The sequence below is a fragment of the Plasmodium yoelii genome (genome assembly GCF_900002385.2).
Source record: "Plasmodium yoelii strain 17X genome assembly, chromosome: 14".
Taxonomy (NCBI): domain Eukaryota; phylum Apicomplexa; class Aconoidasida; order Haemosporida; family Plasmodiidae; genus Plasmodium; species Plasmodium yoelii.
In genome coordinates, this window is record NC_036186.2 from 1,322,687 (window position 1) to 1,346,564 (window position 23,878).

At 21.9% G+C, this 23,878-nt stretch overlaps 8 protein-coding genes and 1 non-coding gene across 9 annotated transcripts; 5 read left to right on the forward strand and 4 right to left on the reverse strand.

The window, feature by feature from the left end:
- Nucleotides 1-348: 348 nt before the first annotated feature.
- Nucleotides 349-2,294, forward strand: PY17X_1434200 (glycerol-3-phosphate dehydrogenase [NAD(+)], putative; the record flags this gene model as incomplete). The annotated part of the gene is made up of 5 exons (XM_022957566.1): nucleotides 349-396; nucleotides 731-1,189; nucleotides 1,376-1,507; nucleotides 1,654-1,956; nucleotides 2,130-2,294. 5 exons carry the CDS (start codon nucleotides 349-351, stop codon nucleotides 2,292-2,294), a joined length of 1,107 nt encoding a protein of 368 aa, XP_022812937.1.
- Nucleotides 2,295-3,017: 723 nt separating this feature from the next.
- On the reverse strand, nucleotides 3,018-3,446 carry PY17X_1434300 (uncharacterized protein; the record flags this gene model as incomplete). The annotated part of the gene is made up of 1 exon (XM_720964.3): nucleotides 3,018-3,446. The coding sequence occupies one exon, from the start codon at nucleotides 3,444-3,446 to the stop codon at nucleotides 3,018-3,020; it is 429 nt and encodes a 142-aa protein (XP_726057.3).
- A 1,686-nt stretch (nucleotides 3,447-5,132) lies between these two features.
- PY17X_1434400 (conserved Plasmodium protein, unknown function) lies at nucleotides 5,133-7,316 on the forward strand (the record flags this gene model as incomplete). The annotated part of the gene is made up of 1 exon (XM_724518.2): nucleotides 5,133-7,316. The coding sequence occupies one exon, from the start codon at nucleotides 5,133-5,135 to the stop codon at nucleotides 7,314-7,316; it is 2,184 nt and encodes a 727-aa protein (XP_729611.2).
- Nucleotides 7,317-8,378: 1,062 nt separating this feature from the next.
- On the reverse strand, nucleotides 8,379-9,065 carry PY17X_1434500 (male development gene 1, putative; the record flags this gene model as incomplete). Its single annotated transcript, XM_724519.1, has 1 exon — nucleotides 8,379-9,065. One exon carries the CDS (start codon nucleotides 9,063-9,065, stop codon nucleotides 8,379-8,381), a length of 687 nt encoding a protein of 228 aa, XP_729612.1.
- Nucleotides 9,066-10,349: 1,284 nt separating this feature from the next.
- Nucleotides 10,350-10,907, reverse strand: PY17X_1434600 (cell traversal protein for ookinetes and sporozoites; the record flags this gene model as incomplete). The annotated part of the gene is made up of 1 exon (XM_022957568.1): nucleotides 10,350-10,907. One exon carries the CDS (start codon nucleotides 10,905-10,907, stop codon nucleotides 10,350-10,352), a length of 558 nt encoding a protein of 185 aa, XP_022812938.1.
- A 2,145-nt stretch (nucleotides 10,908-13,052) lies between these two features.
- PY17X_1434700 (perforin-like protein 2) lies at nucleotides 13,053-16,040 on the forward strand (the record flags this gene model as incomplete). The annotated part of the gene is made up of 1 exon (XM_724521.1): nucleotides 13,053-16,040. One exon carries the CDS (start codon nucleotides 13,053-13,055, stop codon nucleotides 16,038-16,040), a length of 2,988 nt encoding a protein of 995 aa, XP_729614.1.
- Nucleotides 16,041-16,553: 513 nt separating this feature from the next.
- Nucleotides 16,554-16,625, forward strand: PY17X_1434800. Its single transcript has one exon. It is a non-coding gene; the product is annotated as a tRNA-Pro (tRNA).
- A 2,574-nt stretch (nucleotides 16,626-19,199) lies between these two features.
- Nucleotides 19,200-21,755, forward strand: PY17X_1434900 (uncharacterized protein; the record flags this gene model as incomplete). The annotated part of the gene is made up of 1 exon (XM_724244.2): nucleotides 19,200-21,755. The coding sequence occupies one exon, from the start codon at nucleotides 19,200-19,202 to the stop codon at nucleotides 21,753-21,755; it is 2,556 nt and encodes an 851-aa protein (XP_729337.2).
- A 982-nt stretch (nucleotides 21,756-22,737) lies between these two features.
- Nucleotides 22,738-23,160, reverse strand: PY17X_1435000 (conserved protein, unknown function; the record flags this gene model as incomplete). Its single annotated transcript, XM_022957569.1, has 1 exon — nucleotides 22,738-23,160. The coding sequence occupies one exon, from the start codon at nucleotides 23,158-23,160 to the stop codon at nucleotides 22,738-22,740; it is 423 nt and encodes a 140-aa protein (XP_022812939.1).
- Nucleotides 23,161-23,878: the final 718 nt, after the last annotated feature.

Here is a 23,878-nt window from a genome sequence, read left to right on the forward strand (position 1 = left end):
ATTATATATAAAATAGCATTCAAAAATTAAAGGAAAAAATGTTATTTATACTGCTATTCTTTTAAATAGTAATATCAGATATATTTCGAAAGATTTTTAATGCTCCATTCTTTTACTTCACAGTAAAATATTTTTTTTTTTTAATTTTAAATAAAATAACTTTGAAAAAATTACTTAAATAAATAAAAAAAAATAGAAAATCAAAATATATAATAAAAATGTATAATTATATATAATACAATACAATACAATAGAAAATGCTTAAGCATTACCTATTTTTTTGAAAAAATATTTATAATAAAAAAATATATACAAATTTTATATAAAAATATATTGTTTTCAAAAAAAATGATGCATCGAAGCATTTTTGATAAACTAAAAGAAGGCCCTCTCAAGGTAAAATTATAAAAAATAGTACTAATAAGTATATTCATAAAGTTACATAATGAGATAATAAAACTAAAGTTTTGTGAGGTTATTCCTTTTCTCGAATAGTATATATCAGTTATAATGGGTTTGTTGCTATATCCCACCTAGAATATATCATAAATAATATATAAATAGATACATAAATAATATGTAAATAGATACATAAATAATACATACGTAGATACATATACAATGTCCCATTAAAATGAGGAGAACATAATGTTATATATACCTGAAATCACATTTGTGGATGTTCCAGGATATACATATTTCTACACTTTTTCGTCATTTATACAAGTAGGTATCAATAATTGGATGCGGAAACTGGGCTAGCGCTATATGCAAAATTGTTGGGACTAATGCAAAAAATAATTATATACTTGATAATGAAGTAAAAATGTGGTGTAGAGATGAAAAGATAAATAATGAAAGCATAGTAAATATTATGAATAAAACACATGAAAATATAAAATATTTAAAAGGTATATCATTACCACATAATGTTGTTGCAAATTCAGATTTATCTTATGTTATAAACAATTCTGATTTGTTAATATTTACTACTCCATCACAATATTTAGAAGGCCTATTAAATTTAATAAAAGAAAATAAATCAATTAAAATAGCCAAACATGTAAAAGCAATATCACTCACTAAAGGATTTATATTCAAAAATGATAAAATAATTCTTTGTTCAAATTTAATTTCTAATACCTTAGATATTCCATGTTGTGCCTTATCAGGTGCAAATATAGCTATGGTTAGTATAAATATTATAATAACGGAAAAAATAAATTTTTATTTATATACTTATATCCATGTATATTTTTTGTAAAAAAAAATGATGAATAAATTTAATCAATACATACACTTGGGGAATTATTAGCTTGTAATATATAAATTAAACAAATTGATATTTCATTATACATATCTTGTCTTTTTATAGGATATTGCTTTGGAACGTTTTTCTGAAGCTACAATAGGAGGGAAAGATAAAGAAGGATTATTAATTTGGCAAAGAGTATTTGATATTCCTTATTTCAAAATTAACTGTGTTAATGAAAGTGTCGAAGTTGAAGTAAGAAGGAAAATATTATAATAATAAAATGTAATGTATTCATTCTAATCTCTTCATGTGTTAAACACAATAAATGTATATGTCTATGTAAATATATACATACATGTATATACATGCTTCCTTTTCCTTTCCTTGTGAACGTACAGTTATTTGGAGCCATAAAAAATGTCATAGTAATGGCTGCAGGTTTTTGTGACGGATTAGAAGCTTGTACAAATTCTAAAGCTGCAATTATCAGAATTGGAATTAATGAAACTATTTTATTTGGAAAAACATTTTTTGAAAAATTTAACGAAAATATAATTTTTGAAAGTTGTGGATTTGCAGATATTATAACATCCTTCTTAGCAGGAAGAAATGCGAGATGTGCTGCTGAATTTGTAAGAAGTAATCCAAAAAAATCATGGGAACAATTAGAAGTTGAACTATTGAATGGCCAAAAGTTACAGGTTAGTATTATTTTTTGCATAAAAAAATGTTCATATAATACATCCTTTTTAAATAAAAATAATTGATAAGTAATTTAAAATTATGTGCATATAGTCCATTTTAAGAAATGTGAAACTACTTCAAATATAAGTGTATCAATTTATTTATTTCTGCTCATTATTTTATCGTACAGGGAATTATCACCTTAAAATATGCCTATGCTATGATTAAGAAGAAAGAATTAACCGAGAAATTCCCACTCATTACTATTCTTTATCAAATTTCTTTTGAAAATAGAGAGCCATCAGAACTAATAAAAGCATTTATGACGAGTACAATTTCGCCAATAAACTATTAAAAATGCATGTATATACTACACGTATATATAATAGATCAATGTCAATATTTCACCGAATATAAAGACGCCTTTATTACATATAATTATATCTATAACTTTTTTTCATAATTATAAACACTTCATTTTGTTAAACATATATGATATATAATATATTCTTTATAATAAATAATTATTCACAATTTTTATTTTATTTTTTTTTTCCTGGCTTTTATTTTATATATTATTATTATTTTTTTTTGTCGATTTTGGCGATTATAATAACTAATATAATATTATTCAAATAAAAAAAATGTCTTAATTCCAAAAAAAATATAAATATATTTTTTTTGTATATATATTTTTATTGTCATAAGAAAATCATGCAAGTAAAAAATAGTGATATATTTTTTAGAAAGTATAAAGTTATAATATTTTTTTTAATAAATGAAAAGCAACATATACAAAAATAAATTAAATGTTTACAGACACAAATGAAGACACTATTATGAAATACAGCAAAATAACAAATTTATTTATACAGCATTCTAATTTAATCATTATCTTATATTGATCTATATATCCTCGGAAAATCATTGCGTAATGATTATACACACATGTGTATGTATATAGGGCTTGATATGTATAGATCCAACTAGTTATCTTTAAAATTATAATAATAATAATAATGATAATACTTTGAAGCCTTATTATAATTTGGGATGATGTTATTAAATTTTATTATGCTTAAGTTTTTTTTTTTTTTTTTTTGTCCTTATCTTTTTCTTTTTTCTTTTTTGTTAAGTTATTTTGATTAATAGAAGTATTATAATCTACATTTGTTTTTATTGTTTGTAATTTAGAACCAATTTGTCTCATCAAAGCAAATTTATTTGTCTTTCCATTTTCTATAATAGGTATTTTTATTCGTACTCTTCCTTCTACTAACCAATCTCTAGGGTAACATTTATTTTGTTCTATAACACATGGAATATTTAATTCTTTGCATGCTAATGATATTTCATGAACAGATGGATCTGGCACACAAAAATTTATATTTATTTTTCTTCCTTCTTTTATTTTTTTTTTTTTATTTAAATAATTAGGATATATTATATTCCATCTTGATATATCATTATTGTCATCATTTATATATACGGACTCTATTCTGTTCATTTTTTTTTTTTACAACTTGAATATGTTTTGTATATGTAACTAATATGCATGCATATAGTTTTCTATGTATATAAAAAATTACCTCTTTTAATTCTGCATAAAATTCATAAATATATTTTCTGATAATTCATATATATATTATTTTAAACTTATATAATCTATACATCACGAGAGTAACACATTTTACTGATATGAACTCCGGCATATAACATTATGAATATGAAATAAGAAATTTCGAGAATTTTTTTTTTTAATTTAACGTGATATTCTCTTCAAATTCAAAAACATGACATATAAAAAAAATTAAAGAAAAAAAAAAAAAATATAGCAAAAATAAAATTGCTTACCCTTAAATATAAATTATACTTAGGATTAAAGAAGTATAGCAAAAAATGTACACTTCGTGTAATTATAATATTTATATTTATTTTTTTATAAGTTATTCATTAGAACAATAAAGAGACTTTACAGACAATAAAATTTATGCGATTTTTTCTTTTCATAATTCCATAAACAGTTTCTAATTGTTTATATACATATCTTCATATGCATGTTAAGTAGTTAAATTTTCGTGGGCTTTATAATTTCCCTTAACTTTGTAAAACAATATATTATATTATTTTTTATATATAAAAATAAAAAAAAACGAAAAACTTTATTTTTTTAACTTAAAACTTTTCTATTGTACGTGTTTACGTATGTATATATTTTTTTTTACTACATATGCACAAAATATATACTTATATACGCTTCAAAAATGTTATAAATAACTAAATTTTAAAGTTATATAAAAAAAATAAAAAACTGCTAATAATAAAAAAATATAGAGAAAAAAAATATTTTTTTTAAGCGCTAAAAGTATTAAAGAGCAAAGCATTGAGAACTAATTAAAATATAAAGATATGTTTCAAAATTGTGGAAGTTTAGTTTTCTAAATTATGAATACAACTTTTCTTAAATAACTTAGAGGTTTGCTTGCACTATTGCAAATTCGAAAGCCATTTTACACATCTTTAAAAATTATAGCAATAATAATAATAATATAGAAACAAGATATATAACTAGAAAACCTAAAAATATGTATATATAATATATACTATTACATAAATTAAAGTATCATCATTGAAAAGTGACCAATATTTTGATATTAAAAATTTTTAAATTTATTATTCATAATTTATTTATTTTTAGTCAATGCTTTAATCATTAAATTCGAATACGACTATCCCCATCACTCAAACATCTAAGATCTATATACTTATATATAATATGCCTATTCGCCAAAAAATTTAAATACATACATATATGTGTAATATATATATTTATTTTTTGAGTGCTACTACTTTATCAAAAATTTATATTAGTTAACATGATTTAAACAGCTAAATGGTGATTAAAATTATTACTTGTATATTTGAACTTGTTTAAATAAAATTAAAACATTTTTGTTTACCAAATTTGTATACAAAATCAAATTTCAATTATATAAGCATAGGGAGGACAATGTTATTGAATATCAAGTTAACAAGACATAAAATTAAAAACACATATTAAAGTAAAAAAAAAAAAATATGTATAATAATATATTATTTTCTCATAAAATTCCCTATAATGAATATATTTCATACTATAATAATTATAAAATAATAAACATATAATTATAGATATAGAGAATGTTATATATGTATGCACATTAATAAAATGTTCAAGAAATGCGCCATATTTTTAATACTATCCATAGTTAGTATAATTTTAGTACTATATGAACGAGGAAAATATAGACATGGCGTTTTAAATTATAATTTTCCAAATCAAGATAACGGAACTAATAGCAATTATCAAAATGGAAACTATGGTAATGATATTGATGAAAATGTGATAGAAGATAATAAAATAGATGGTGAAATATCATGTTCTATTCCTGGTAAAACTTGCGAAATGAATTTGGGGATTATACGTAATGGAGATTTTTATGATTATAATGATGATATAAATAAAAATGAAACACGGTTTAATAAAATTAAAAACAGATTTACAAATATGTTTCAATATTTTTTATATGAAATAAATCACAGTAATATAATATATAATAATAAAGAGGTAGACGGGATTTCATTGTTTATTGAATTTTTTGAAAATTCGAAAATGTTTATATCAGTATTTAGTAAATCGGGTTATCGCATATTATATGCCTATGGAATAACATTAATATCTTTACTAAAAATTTTATTTTTATGGTTTATAATTCTTGAGCCATATTTTAAATGGGCATATTTTAAATTAAAAACATATTATCTATCCTTAGATACAACTACAAAAAAATATATAATAAGTTTAGTATTTTCTTTTATAGTATTTTTATATCTTATATATGCAGGAGTTATAAAATACACATTAAATAAAATTACAAAAATTTATAAATATTTGTTAAAAAAATTATTCAAATTAAATAGCTTTTTGTTCCGTATATTTCCATATATTATAAGCATATTACTATATTTAATATTAATAAAAACAATACAAATCAAGTTTATTCACTTTTTTATTTATTCAATATTTTTCCCCTTACCATCATTATATTCGATTATTATTATTGGAAAATATGTTTATTTACCAAATATAAATAAATGTTTTATAGATTCTATATCTGAAAAATATATTATAGAAAATGGTGAAAATTCTAACAAATCGAATATGTTGAAAGATGATAAATCAACAGAAAACATTCTTATGAAATCAGAAAAAAATAATCCAGGATTGCATTATAGAAAGGGAAAAAATAAAATAGGAAATGAAATATGTGATAGCCATCAACTTGATGATAATAAAGCTATGATAACAGATAAGACAGAAAATGAGTTAAAATATATTGGCGAAGATGATAAACAAAAAGATGAAAAAAAGAAAAACGATAAAACATTTTTCCCTTTTAGTTTTGAAAATTTCAAGTTAGGCTTAAAAAAAAAAAAAAAAGATTCATTACAAACTGAAAACAAGGAAAGTATACAAGACCGCTTAGTAAATCAATCAGAAAATCAGAAACATCCAAATTCCTCTCAAGATATTGATGATAAAGATAAAATGTATTATGATGTTTTAATTTTATTAGAATATTGGTTATTTATTAATATTTTGAATTTTTTAAGTTACTTTTTTTTTTTCAAAAGATTTAATAAAGGATCATATATCTTTGAATATTTTGTTTTATTTACAATATGTGTTAATGTTAGTGAAAAAATTCACGAATTCGTATTTTTAAAAAGTTACAAATCATCTATATTAGTTCGAGCATTGAAAAATACTATAATTAGTATATTGGATGTAATTTTATATTCCTTATTTAATGTTAGACTAAATAGTGAAAACGACCAAAACAAGAAAAATAGTAATGATATGGGCTATATTGAAAGAAGTAATATATTAATGAAAATAGTAAACATAGTAAAAGATAAATTAAAATTAAATGAATCAGTAAGCTTAGGTATTACTTTTGTCAAATCTATTATTAAGGAAAATGTTGCAGAAAATATTAAATTACCAATTTATATAAAAATATTGGTTAATATAATAATTTATATGCCGCAATTAATATTATTAATTTTCCCATCATTTATTCTTAAAATATATTTTTTATATTTCTTTTTAATTTTCCCAATATTTGGATCTCTTAAATGCTTAGAAGACAAAAAAAATATTCATAATAAAATATATTTTATATGCTACTTTTTCTTTTATAATATTGCTTCAATTACAGTAAATCATGCAGTTTTCAAAAGTTTACCTTTTTATAATTTATACAAAATTTTAATTACTATTTCAGTTCAAAGCATTCTTAAATATATTTTTAATATTCTTAAAATGAAGAACTGACATATATTTTTTTTTTAATACTTGTGGACAAATGGATATATTCCATTTTATTCGCTTTTTTTATTTTTTTATATCCTATTTTGTTATTTTATTTACTTTATTTTTTTGTTGCTTGGGGTGTTATTTATCCCAATTATATTTGTACAAAATTAAATCAAATTTACACTAAATTTAAAATAATATTTATATCACCATTTATTTGTTAATTTTTTTTATAAACTAATATAATGGGGAGTTATAAAAAAACATAATTCGTCATGTGTGTATGTGTTTTCACTATACACGTGATGCTTTATAATTTCTTTCATAGTTAAAAAAAATAACAATTTTTAAAAAAGTAATAACTAAATATAACATCATAATGTCTTTAATTAAAAATAATTCTTTCAATTTAAAGAAACATATAATTATAATCTAGTATAAAAGAGCATATTTTAATCCATAACTTTTACAACATTAGTATATTAATAGTGTACACTTTTTCCATAAAAAAATGAAAAAAAAAACGATTGTATAAGCTATTCTATTTGTTAAGTTCCTCTCAGTTATTTTTTTTACATTTGTTGTGTTTCGAATATGTCTATATGTATAGATATTTTATGTGTATTTTCGTGCACAAGCTTATGCAAAAATGTATACATAAATAATAGTAGGAAAAAAAATATGGATATGCATATAAAAGAATTTTGATTTACTCAATATGTAGAGAATAATTGATGCGCCATACACACGTAAAATATAATGAATGTAAAAATAATAAAACAATATATACTCATAATGACGATCACGAAATTTGTAAAAAAATTATTTTTCTAAATTAACTACGATAATATAAATGGCATTTATAAAATAAATGAAAGAAAAAAAAAAAAATTCATATTTTTATAATTATTATGAAGTTATGAATAGTTTCTTATTACAAATTTTTGTTCTATACTTTTAAATCATAAAGTTCAACAACAAAAATTGTCCTTGACCATTTGGAATATGCATATATACATATGTATGCGCATATATTGGCGCAAATACGTGAGCATGTTTAGTTATTATTCCATATTAATTTTAATGATGTGGGTTTATGTCCTTTTCATATTGATCGAAATTTCCATATTGATCTAAATTTTCGTATTGATCTAAATTTTCATATTGTTCTAAATTTTCATTTTGCTTAACTTCATATTCATCAGCTAATTCATCTGCAAAATGATCAATTTCTTCTTCAGGGTCTTCATCGTCAATAATTTCATTATTAAATCTAAAACTGCTTGTTCCTTCGTTACTTAATTTACTTTCTGATTTATTTTCTATAAGAGGTTTAAGAGCATTTTCTAAATTTTTATCTAATAAGTCTGCTGCTTTTAAACCTACATATCCAGAAATTTCCTTTACATAAATCTTCAAATTTTTTATATCCTCATCATTTAACTCATCTTCATCATTGTCTTCTTTTATATAATTTTTTACAGTGTTTTGGATTTTTGTAGCTAATTCAGAAGCTAGGTCATCTTTAATATCATCTAAGTCTTTATTTTTCACGTAGCCATTTTTTATGAGATCCATAAAACTATATCCACTGTCACTCCATTTTGTATTTAATTTTCCATCTTGAACGCTAAAATTTGTCTTGTCTCCACTTGCATTATTTGATGAACCTTTTATATTCATGCATTCGTATTGAGCATTTTGAGAGCTCAAAAAAAATAATAATAGACACCCTATGGTTGATGTTGGAATATTAATACGCTTCATTGTGTGTAGTATATATTTTTTTTTTTTACTAATTATTATAATGTAAATAGTTTAATCTTTATAAGTATATATTTGCTTATACTATTATATAGCTTATTTTGTTTATTTCAATTTTTAAAATTTTATATATTAAACGATAGCCCTAATCAAAATAATTGCCTCATAAATATGTAAAACATAAAAAATATTTTTATATCATTAAATTATCACTAAATACGATTTTAAAAAAGCTGCTTTTAAAAAAAAATGTCTTAAAATATATATATTACGGATATTAATTTTATATTTATTTTATATATATTTTGCGTTTGCTAAATTTTCGTATTTTGCACATATCTAATCCGTAAGTAATTTTTACTAAAATCTACAATTTTTAGTGTATTTTCACAATTTATATATTTTATGATAAAAAAAATTAATAAATTTAGTGTGCACATATACAATTTTTTTTTTTTTTCTTCTTTTTTATGTGCAAGGTGTATTTTCTTTATTTTAAAAATATTAGTTAAGTATTAACTAGATTGAGATGCAATTGATTTTTTTTTTTCATATTTAATGATAATAACTAGGTGTGCATTGAACTGAATATACACCCCGTTTTGCCTAAATGTCCAATATAAATAAGTTTTTTTAAATGTAATCCTATATATTTTTTATAGAAGAAATGATTTTTTTTTGAGCAATTGAGCTTTTAATAGTATATAAAAAATACATAGGAATTGGTGTCTAATACACATATTTCCTTACTTTGTATATATAATTAATAAATTAGTATGAACTCCGTTTTAACTATAATACCGTTATTAATTAAATTTGGAATTATTTGGTGAATTTATTTTATCAAATTATCTGGAAATTATTGTCTTAATACATTTTGTTATTAAAGATATTACGATTATCACTTAATGTTGTTTTTAAAGAAAAAAAATAATAAACGGAATTAAAAATGATATATAATTATAATAAAATTCAAAATATCTAATATCTATGTTCTATTATTAAAATCAAAAATGTGTTTAAATAAAGAAAATCAAATCCACATAAAAAATATAAGAAATATAATAATGAAAAAACGAAAAACATATTTTTTAAATCATAAGGTAAAAAAGCATAGTATATAAAAAACATCATTTATATATACATATGTATGTATTTATATATTAAAAATATAATATAGTTTCTGTAATTATGCAATACAAAAAACTATAAAATGTTACACAATAATATTGTTTATTATTATTATCATTGATATTAAATGTATATGTTTCTCAAATAAAACTAGTCTTAATTAAAGAAATCATTATCGAAGTTTTCTTCTTCATTTTCGTCATATTCTTCATCACCACCTTCATATTCCCATATATTATCATTAACTGGCTTGTGAACGGCGTCTTCTATCTTGTTAAAAAGCGCTTTTACTATTGGTGACACCAATGAGTATGTATGACGGTTGACCTTAGGAGGTTGAATAGATTTTGCTACAATTTTCTCAACTGGCTCCAATCCTAATCTTATGGCTTCAATAAGTACTTTCTTTGCATTTTCTTTTATGTGTTTTTTTATGTCAAATTGGGTTTGCAAAAATGATGATGAGTCTTGTTGAAATGCACTAAAGATTTCATTGGTAATTGTTTCGGCTAATCCATTTCCAATATCATCAAGTGATGCAGATTCGGATATAAATGACGACAAACTGTTTTTTATACGATTGGAAGATTCGACTCCACCTTCAAGAAATTTCGACATTTCTGATCCATTTTTGCCTCTCAAACATAGAACATTAAAAAAGCAAAAAAATACAAGGACAGATGATATAACTGACAATTTTGTTAATTTATTCATTTTTGTATATTTTAATTATAAAGGAGACAGTTTGAATGATAATATATTTTTTTTAAATTATATTATAAAATTTATTTCACAAAAAACAAATATAAAAGTGCAATCGTAAAAAAAAGACACAAAAAAACAAGAAAATTATATTTAAAGATTATGTAATTTATAATTTATATTAAAAATTATATTAAAAATACATATAACGTTTTTACAAAATAAAAATTAAAGATATTATTTTATTTCATTTTTATTGTAAATTTTATTATTTTTAATTTTTATTAAAAATCCAATTGTGTAAAAATAAAGTTGTAAATAATACCTACCAACCCAAAAATATAATAAACAGCTAATAATTTAAGCCAAATTTATAATTATAATTACATTGTTCATAAAAATAATGCAATAAATTAAAAAAATAGCTCTTTTTTTCTTTTATTATGTATATAGCTACCTCATTTTTTTTTTTGTACATGTAAAAATCGACAAAAACTTATTAACATTTTTATTATTTGCATTTGTTCATTGGTATAAACCACATGTAGCTCATTACAACAACATAAATAAAATTAAGCTAGACACCCAATACACATGTGCATATAGTGTGTAGCACTTGATCAGAACAAATATTACATTATTTTTTTTGCATGGCATTTATATTTATGATGTGTTCATATTTTTATTTCAAGAGAGGATTAAGCGTAAATACAGCTGTAAAAATATAAATATATGAGACTCACCATACTATATATTTTTTTTTTGTTCATAAAGTTTCATATCATTTAAAATTATTTCAACAATGTTATTCACAAGTGTGCATGAAGACATTAATTAAAATATTATGACATGAGTTGATTAGCCCAAAGATACCATAATAAAATATATATATTTATCTCTTTAGCATTTTGTGAGTGACATTTTAACATAAATATTTTATATATTCCTTCTTTCTCATTTTTACACTTTTAAAAAATTGTAACTTTAAAAAAAAATAAAATTTTTGGCCTATATTTTATTTATATAGCTTTAAGGCTATTTTTTCATATTATGATATTGTAAAAGATCTTTAATTTTTCGAATAGTATAATGATTTCCAATATAAAAAATAAACGATATTAAAATAATATGTATATTAAATTAACTTTGGAATCCCTTATAAAATAACAAAAATATTTTAAATATATTTTTTATTTCAATGTGTTTTGAGCTAGCAAAAAATTATTTCACCTTTGAAACGTTTTTATATTCATTATTAAAAATATCATTGAGTGAAATTAATATATGAATGTATATATATTACCTCATTTTCACGGCTGTATGTAGATTTTCCAATGTCCGCATATTGTTTAAATGCACATGGAAAATAGCAGGTTTAAAATTGTCTTAAAATATTTTCATTGTATTAATAATCCCGATATTTTTACCATTAATATAGGATAATCAAAATTGAAATAAACATAGCATATACTCTTTTTATATAAATTATTCATTATGTAAATTTATAATATATTTTTTCTCGTAATTTTTTTTTATGCATATTATAGACATATGCTACAGTGAATATTTGTGTTATGCACAAATTCGATAAAATTAAAAAAATTGTATATTATAATAAAATTAAATCTTGCATTAAAGAAATATATATAAAAAGATATTAAGTATATTATTTCAATTGTTTAAGCATCCTTTGAAACTAAAAATTATTATTGTCTTAAAAACACCTAAATAAAAAATATATAGAAAAATCATAGCGATATTATGATAAGAATATACAATGAATAATTATATTATATGCATAAAATGCAATATTTATTCATTTTATTAAGGGTGCCGGCGCATATATAATATATATATATATATATATATATATATATATATTTGTATGTGTTTTATTACACTATAATGTAACTGGCACATATATATATACCATCAATTGTGAAATAAAAGTAATCCATTATCTGTCTTTAAGCAGGTTATTTTGTACAAAAAAATAACATTTTTGTGTGTTATTTCCATATATTTTAATGTATATATATTTACTAAAGGAAATAATAAATTGTTCTATAATTAGGATCCCGTTTTTTTTCTCAAAAAAGAATGGGTCTATAGTTCATAAATATTTCATTAAAATATAAAGAATAATAAATATCATTCATGACAATATCTGTAAAAGATATATTTTTTCATTTAATTTTAGTGCAAATTATAATATATAATATAAAATGTGAAATAAGTGAAAATTTATATACTTCTAAAAGTGATGATACACACAGTATCGAAGAATACAACGTTGCTAATTTGATAAATGAAAAACAGTCAAATATTACAAATACAAATTTAGTTAATCAAAATGAACGATTGAAAAATAGTTATAAAGGATTATTAAACAATCAATTATATTCTTTGGGTAAAAGACATGTATTACAACAATCGTCTGGAAATAATAATATCAATGCTCTTGAGAAATTTAATAAAGATAATTCCTTAATAAAAAATCCTAAAAGAGGTACAGATTTTATTCAAATAAAACATAATATAATTAATAAAAATGAAACAAAATTAAACACAAACACGAATAATGCACAATTTACAAATACAAAAAACAGTATTATTAGTTCTCATGATCATTTGGATAAATACAACAAAAATTATATTGATAATCTTAAAAATGTAAAAAATAGTTTTATCGTGCCAATTTTAGATGATAGCAATACTGATTTCGATGATGATAATTATTTAGAACCAGAAAAATATATTCCGATAAAATATCCATTTGACAACCATGATATGAAATATAATAGCAACAATATTGATGGGAATAATATATATCATAATGAGGGAACATATAAAAAAAGTGATGTAACTGAGAAAGGAAATTATAACAGAAATATAAAACATACGACATGCACTAAAAATAAAAAAGCAAGTATAAATAAAACGCTAGACACGGGAAATGAATTTGATTTAAGGAATGTGCTACTAGATGGTTATAAGCCTGATGTAAATAATTATACAAATATTAAACAAAGTTTTAAAAATAAAAAAAAAAAAAGAGTTCCACAAAAATTTAAAGATTTTGATTTATCAGACGCTTTAACACCAAATATTAATGAACATAATTCAATAAATGATGGAAACAGAAACAATAAAAATGCGAATTTTATAAGCGTGAAAGATTGGGATACCGATGATGAAATTTCCCAAAATGAAGCGTTACCCAAAGAAGATGTAGATATGTCCTTAAAATATTTGGGATTAGGATATGACATTATTATGGGAAACCCAGAAGGTGACCCATTGTTAAATGTAGATCCAGGATTTAGAGCCCCAGTTCTTCAAATAAACATTAAAGATGTTGATATAAGTAATAACAATGATAATATCGAACTAAATGAGTGCAGCATAGACAGTCATTCGAACATTGATGATATAAAACATGGTGACAATAATAAAACTGTTAGTAGTAAAAAGAAAATAATTCCATGGATAATTCCAGAGCATTCATGTAACCAATCAAAAAATGTCGAAGAAATAAAAAGTTTAGAAGAATATAAATTAGAATTATTATCAGATGTTAAAGTAAGTACTCCTTCTATATTCCCATATTCTTTTTCAGCTTCTGCGGGATATAAAAATGCATTAAAAAAATTAAAAATTCAAAATTCGATTATATTTATGATGAAGATATATTGCTTAAGATATTATACTGGTATACCTACAACTATGACAAAGTGGGAATTTACAGATAATTTTCGAAATGCTTTAAATAAATTGCCTCATACATTTGATGGGTTAAAAGAAGATAATGAATGTACATATGAATATTATATAAGCAAATCACATACCCCTCAATGTGAAAAAAATGTAAATAAATGGATGACTTTTTTTAAACTTCATGGTACGCATGTAGCACATGAAATGTATTTAGGTGGTAAAATTATAATAAAGGTAAATATAGAAAAAGAAGAATATAATAAAATAAAAGAAAATAATTTAAATATGAAAACAATATTTGATTTTTATTTTCATAAAATGGGATTATCTGTAAAAAGAAATAAACAAGTCCAAAAATTTATAAATAAAATACATGGATCAAAAACAGTGTCTATACTTGGTGGGCATCCAGGTTTAAATATAGATGATTCATCATTTTTTGAAAAATGGATAGATTCGATAGATAAAAATTCTATGCCTATAAGGACGAAATTATTGCCATTTAGTTTTTTTATGGACGATCCAAATATGATAAAAGCTTATAATGATGCATTAATGTTTTATGGTTTAACTTATGGAGTACAAATATTTGACCAAAATCAATATAATAATAATGAAATTTCTATTGGTAATTATTTAGAAAAATCTATTCAAAAAATATATCATGGTTCACCTCCTGGGTTATTAACATGCCCAATTGGTAGTACTATATTAATGGGATTTTCCCTAAATTTAGATTTTTATAAAAATCAAAATTTAAACGAAATTATCGGAATTAATGCTTGTGAACAAATGAAAGAATCATGTAGTGGAAATGGGTTTACAAATAAATATTCAGATATAAGAATATGGGGTCTATGTTCAGAAAAACAATTATATTTTATAAAGCAGGTAGTAGAACAAAATGAATCAACTAAAACAACAGCAACATGTCCTGAAGATTCTGTGATTTTATTCGGATTTGCTTTAATGAAAGGAATAGGTAGATCATCTGCTAATACAGTAGATCTTTATCCTTGCCGCACAGGTCAAAATAGTTGCTCAGCTGTTTTACAAAATCAAAAATTTAAACAAAGTATGATATATATTGCATGTGTAGAGAAATCAACTACAGGATTAGATGATCTACAAACTTTTACTAAAATAAAAAATCTGGGATATGTTGATCCAAATAATTATCAAAATGATGGATACCTAGATTTTGAATGTCCTCAAAATAGTACTCTTGTATTTGGTTTTGCTTTGGAATTTCATACAAATTTCCAAAAAGCTAGAAATAATTTTATAAAATGTTCTAAAGAAGAAAATACATGTAGCATAAAAGGAGTAGGAGTTAACACTAATTTATATTTCTTTAAGAAAGACAAACACTCTCTTGGAATAGTTGCTCTTTGCCGTTCGACAGTTTCAAAGATGGGTAAAAATTAAGAACCATGTCTTATTCAATAATTTTTTCATTGATTCTTTCATTTATTTATTATTTTAATATATTTTTGAACTTTCATCAATAAATATTCACTATATCATTAATATTTTTAACTTACAATTACGAATGGATATGCATAGTGGAAGATTGTATATTTTTTATTTAACGAATTTTTCAACAATTTTATTAATCTCGGTTTTTTGATAATTTAAAAAAAATATAAACATTTACTAGAAAATTGTATTATTAAATACAGTTTTCCAATGTGATCCTATTTCCCTTACTCTTCGAATTTTATTATGCTCATAAATGACATTTTATTTACAAGCTACATTTATTTTTTTAAACACATATTTATAAGGATTTTTTTTTTTTCGAATTATATATTTTTACATAAAATTGATTGTATCAATTTAAAAAAAACAAAAGAGGAAAAATAACAAACTATGGAAATTATTTTGGATATAAAAAACATATAATATACTTGAATTATTAAAATGAATAATAATCATTTAGGCTACTTGATCTAGTGGTATGATTCTTGCTTCGGGTGCAAGAGGTCCCGGGTTCGATTCCCGGAGTAGCCAAAATATATGGCATTTTGTATGTTGGAAAATTTTTATTATATTATGGATGTTTATATAGAATAAAAAATTGTATACATTTTAAAGATTATTAAAAGGTATATAAATAATAATATGACAAATTAGCATTAATCCTATATTTACATGCATGGAAAAATAAATGATTTAGGTATTTTATTATCTTTTACCTTTTCGATATTTATATGCAATGAAATATTGAGGTACAAATTTTTATAAAATTCACTTACTATATATATATAATATTTTGCATTTTATTTTTATATTATATAGAGAAAGATATATACAATATAAGAAACCTCTTAAATAATTTAATAATATTTATTTTTTTTTTTTGTGTGTGTGTCTCGCAAATTGCAAAGAATGTATAAATTTTAAATTAAATTTTGGTTCGCAGTTGTACATCATATATATATTGAGAAAAACGTCACTATTGTAACGTGTATATTTGTTCAGCGAAAAATAATATATACATTTATCAGTATATTAATGTTATTTTAATTAGCATTCCATTTTATTGGTGTAAGCTTAGTTATATTTTGTATGGGATGGTTAAAATAATAAGGACAGAATGAATAAGATTAGGTGGTGGGCAAATAATTGGCTAACCATTTAATAATCCCATTTTGTTTTTTTTTTTCGCCTTTTAAAAAAAAATAAGTTTCTCTTTATAATCCTACATAGCTTTACTTAAATAACTTCAAATAATTAATATATATAAACAATAAAAATGTGAAAATGTATATCGTAAATATGTCATAAATAAAGGAATGTATCGGTAAAATAATTGTAATAATAATTGGTTATAAAAAATACAATCATAAATAATAGCTACAATAACAATTATAAGCAATATAATAAATTCATTGACTAAAATTATATTTCACACAAAGAACAAAAAAAAAATAGTTCGCTATTTAGTTTAATAATACTCTTATAAAATGAGATATATATAAATACAAGAAATATTCTTGTACCCATTTTTTGATGTTCATAATTATATATATTATGAATTAATACATAATATTTGGTCATTTTATGGTTTATAGGAAAGAAAATTATTTACAAAATTGTATAATGTATATATTATTTCTACATTTAAAAGTGAATAAATGGATTTATTAATATTTCGTAAAACCGCAGAATATATCATTGCAAAATGAAGTTTAAATAAATATATCCATATATATAATAACATATATTTCACTCTGAAAAATGCAAAAGCTGAAAAACTATCACATAATAATAAGTCACATAAATATGAAAATGATGTATGTTAATAACATTTTTATAAATAAAGAAAAAATAAAGAAATATATGTGACGCTCCCTTTTAACGCATTTGCAATTATAGCAACGAATAATAAAAGTGAGATGGACTAAAAAAAAAAAAAAGGGAAAAAGCTAAATGAAAAGTATTTATTTATAGTTTACAGTTTTCGCCTTATATTTTATATTGATCAAATAATATTATATTTTTTTAAAGAATTAAATATTTAATTTTGATGTCATTAACTACCCTCGAAACAAAAAAAAAGAAAAAAAAATTGGAATTAATAAATAAATACAATATAGATAGCTTCTTTATTATATGTTTTACTTTTTATTGTATATATTCTTTTATATTTTTTATAAAGATTTTGTGTTCGCTATATAAAATTATAATATTAAGGATTTTTTGCATATACGCGTAGTTATATACTACCTGTACGTAAATATAAATATAATAAAGTATAAACATATATAATATATATACAGAATGCATTATATATATACACTTACATATAAGTATAAATGGTTATGTTCTCACTTATTAGCCCTTTTTTGCAAACTCTTTATATTTAATTTATTTAATGCTAAGTTTTTTTTTTAATTGAACAAAATATAATATATATACATCTTTGAATCGCTATTTAAATTTTTTAATATTTCCCCTATTATCTAACCATATATATGTATATATATTTGGTTATGACGTTTGTATATATTAATTTTGAGTCTACAGTAATATTTATTTAATTTTCATCTTATCATTACATACTGCCATGTTTTTGATGATGTATACATGTGTTTGAGGGGAGTTTGTTTTATGGATACATGTGTATAATATAGGTCTTTATGGAGATAATTACTAGGACATTTTCCCATAATGATGATACAAGATTTGAATATATTATTTTCCTTTGAGCTATTTAATTCAATGAATAATAAAGTATTTTCACATATCTGCTTATATTGAAATATATTTAAATTTGTGGCATTTTTTATATCTTTAAAGTGGATTAAACATTATTTTGCATAGATATAACATTAATATATATGTGCATATTTAATCGTATAGAAGTGCGCCAAAGTTCTTGTGTATCGTAACATAGAGTGATACGTGGTAAATAATTAAAATAATGAATATATGACTTGTTTGTTTTATATTGTTATGTTTATTTTCTTCTTTGCACCATATTTTATTTTTATTATTATTTTTTTTTTAAATTAAAAATAAAATTTTTTTTGAAAACAATTTTGTCGGCCATTCTTTCTCATTTGTGTTTTTCGCTTTCAAATGAACACAATGAATAAATATAATGCCCCAAATATTGAATTTAAAAAAGATGATGCGATATTTTGTATAGAAGACATAGCAAATAAAAGTTCGCCAGAATATGAAAAGGAGATAAAAAATCTACCACTTGTTTCGAATGAACATTGTGTAAATATAAGGAAGAAAAAAATAGAACCAGCAGGATTTGCATTCTATACTAAATATGAAATACCAATATTAAAAGAGAAAGAAAAAAATTTGACAAAAAATAACAATAAATATATTCCTATTGATGAACTTTTTTTATATAAAGACAAAATAGATTACTTAGAGGAGATTAAAAATAATGAAGATGGTGAAAATAAGAATAATAGTAAAAATTTAAAAAATGAGGAATATCAAAAAAATGATAATAATTACGAAGAAAATGATAATAGTAAGAAGAAAGAGGAGAAGCCTAGCTTAAAAAAAAATTCAAATATAGTAAAAAAATGTATAAATAATAATATAAACGTTTATGAAATACTGGGTGTAGAAGAATCTGATGATTTCGAAACTATTAAATTGGCATACAAAAAATTAATTTTAATTTTTCATCCTGATAAAAATAAAGGAACAAGTATATTAAACCAAAAAGAAAAAGCGAAAAAAAAAAAAAAAAATAACAACAATGATAATAAAAATGATGAAGAAAAAAAAGATATTGCATATTATATAGAAAAATATAATATTGAAAAATTAACCCAAGAAGAAAAAAAAAGTATGTTCTTAAAAATTCAAGATTCATATACTGTCTTATCTGATAAAGTTTTGAGAAAACAATATGACAGTTCTATTCCTTTTGATGAAACAATACCAACTAAAACTGCTTTAGATGAAGCTCCAAACTTCTATGAATTCTTAAATCCAATTTTTAAAAGAAATGCTAAATGGTCAAGTAAAAAACCAGTCCCCAATATAGGAGATGAAAATACAAGTATAGACAAAGTAAAATATTTTTATGATTTTTGGTATGAATTTACTAGCTGGAGAGACTTTTCATATCAAAATGAATATGACTATGAAGATGCTGAATGTAGAGAAGAAAGACGATGGATGGAAAGAGAAAATAAAAAAATTCAAAAAAAAGCTTCAAAAGCTGAAAAATTAAGAATAAATAAATTAGTAGATTTAGCATATAATAATGATCCAAGAATAATTGCAGAAAATAAAAGGATAGAATTAGAAAAACAAAGAAAAAAAGAGCTGGCCATGTTAGAAAGACAAAAAAATAAAATGAACACAACAGCAAATGTGTTACAATCTACAAGTAAAAATAGTAATAATGATAGTATTGATCAAACAAATTCTTCTAATGATAAAAAAAGTAAAGATAATAAAGCTGCCTATAAAATATGGAAACACCATATTAAATCTATTTGTGTAACAAAATTATATAATATTTTTAATTTTGATTTAATACAAGATAATATAAATAATATGCCATTTGATACAATGTGTCAATTTATATATGAAATATATTTATTTTTAAATTTTAACATAAATAAATCAGAAAATTCGTCTGTCGAAAAAATTAACATAAACCAAACAAAAGAAAATAAGCAAAATGAAAAGGAAACTACATTTATAAACACAAATAAAAATACTCGAAGCAACAATAATGATAATAATAAACGTGGAGGAAAAAATGCTTCATCAAATAATACAGGAAATGAAGGCAACAAAAATACTGGATTTATAGGTCATTTAAAAGGTGTTGAATTGAGTGAAAAAGATATAGAATCATTACTTGATATTTTTAGAAAATATATAAATAATTTTAACACAATTTTAGAAATGAAAGAAAATATGAATACCCAAGATATAAAAAATGAAAAAAATGACCCAGAACAAAATGATGTGCATACTGATGAAAAAAATAATATTACAACGAATTGTTCCCAAAATAATAAAGTTATTAATGAAGAAATAAAGGAAAAAAGTAATAGTAAAGAAATAGATGTAGAAGAGAAAAAAAACAAAAAAGAAGAGGATGAAAGTACAGAAAATAATACAAGCACAAAATGGACACCCCAAGAAATTTCCTTATTGTCAAAGGCTTTAAAGCTATACCCAGGCGGAACTAAAGATAGATGGACTGTTATTGCAAATAGTATTAAAACAAAAAATGTTAAAGAAGTTATTAAAAAAGCCAAAGAAATGTTCGAAAATGAAACATTAAAAAATTTGAGTAAAAATTTTGAAGAATCAGCATTTGATAATTTTAAAAATCAAAATAAAGGAGTAATGAAAAAAATTGATGATAAATTAGATAAAAGAGAATATAAAGATATAAATGATCAGAATAATTTAAGTAGTGCTCATAGCAGTGATAATAATTCTGAACAAAAAAAACCTTGGACCCATGAAGAACAAATGCTTTTAGAAAAAGCTTTAATGAAACACCCAGCAACTATACCCACAAAGGAAAGGCTAAAATTGGTATCAAACGAATTGAAAACTCGATCAGTCGAAGAAATTGTGCTCCGACTTAAAACAATCAAAGCAAAAATCATGGCAAAAAATGCTGCTAAATAGGTCTTCAATTTGAGGACACAAAAATGGATGAAGAAAATAAATAAACAAGATGAAATATCAAAATGATGGCAACATTATATAAAAGGTCGAAACTCTTTAAAATGTTTCATACTCTTTATTTTTGAGGATGTACATTAATTAATCATATTATATGTACTCTTATTACAATACCAATTTTGGTATCAATATTAAGTTACTAAAAATTATCCCTTAATGTTCACCAATATGTAATAATATTCGGAAGAGAGAAATATACATACATATATTCACATTATTAATAAATATGGCTTATTTTATATTTCTGAAAAGTATGGTTTTAATTATATCAAAAATAGTTGTGAATAAATAAAGTATTAGGAAATAGGGGACTATATTTGTTCATGTATGTGTTAAATATGCATGCATACTTTAATTTTTATGGGTATATTATTAATTTTTTATCCGAAAAAAATATACAAACAATATGTCTCTATTTCGTTTCATTATTATTAATTGCGCTATTTTAATTTTTTTTATTAATTTTTTTATTTTTATTTATAAATATTTATTCATATTTTGTAACTTTTATTTTTTTTTTTTTTATTTCATATATGTTTATAAGGTGACAAATATATCACTATTCTTATAAAATTGCTTTTTTCTATTACTTTTTTATTATAATAGAATTATCATAATTTTTATTAGACACTACTTTATAACTATTTACTTTTTTCAGTTTAAAGTATAATTTGAATATTAACAAAAATGTGAGAAAAAAATAAAGTAAAATAGTCTATATAAAATTAACAAATGAAATTATAGACACAAATAAAAGTCAAAATATCAATAGGCAATTAATTTTGTTATTTGGGGACATATATTATTCACTTAACTAACACTTTAACGAATAAAACTGGTTAATGCAAGATATTGAAAAAAATATATTACATGCTAAATATATCGAAACATAATATCCTATTTATTATGATAATATTCCACAATTTCAGCGTTGTTTTTTTAAACGATATCTTCGTCCCCCTTTTTTGTCACGCATAAATCTTTTATTTATTAATCTACTTTGATTTGGTAATTTATATGTTCTGATTTTTTCTTTTCTTGGTATCCAGGGTATAGTAGATAGTCCCATTCTTTTTTTTTTGTATTTTTTTTTTTGATGTTTCCTTATTTTAAAATATCTTCTTCTTTTTGTACTTATATTACTATTTAATATAAACTTAAATTTATATTTTGAATAGAGAAAGTGTAAATTGGTAATCTTATTAACAGCACAATGGTTTTTATTGAAAATTAAACTATTATAATGAAATATATTTGTCTTTAGAAATTCATTTTTATAATTGCTAGGATATGCATCTACACATTTTTGAGGAAATCTAAATATACTCTTGAAACAATTTTTCAACATATGGACAAAAAATGTGGCAAAAAAATGGGAAAAAAATATACTATTTTGTATCTTTAAAAAAATTATTTTTTATTTCTTTAAATGAACTATTACGACAATTCACATTTATATGTTACATTATTCGTGTGTACCTATGTATATGCATTTATGGGCATACCCCTTTGTCCTTATTTTATGATATTATTATATAATAAAAACTACTGCAATGTTTTCTTACCCACAAAAAAACTTATCTACATATTTATATTTTTAAAATAAAAACTATCATAAGTTATTCTACAAATAATTTTTAACGAATAATCTTGTAATCAAACTATTCTTAATTTTTTTTGAGAATATTATTTTTGTTCATATCTAATCATTTTAAACTATTTGTTATATGTTGTGTATATACTTTTATCTCGATTATTTGCTAATTTTTCCATTTTCTAACTTTGTAATTTTTTTTATTCGCCATTTATGTATCACTTATTTAGCTATTAATCGTTAAGTTTTATTTAAATTCATATTTTTTTGTAATTTTAAAAATGTATAGATACACAATATCATACGCATTGCCAATAAGGGGGCATATCAATTGATATGTATATCATAAATAAAAACGAAAAAAAAATATCACTAATTAAAGAAAAATTAATTTTGAATGCATCATGTAAAAAAAATACATATGCGTAACATTAAACTTAAAAAATATATGCATATATAATAAAGCCTTATA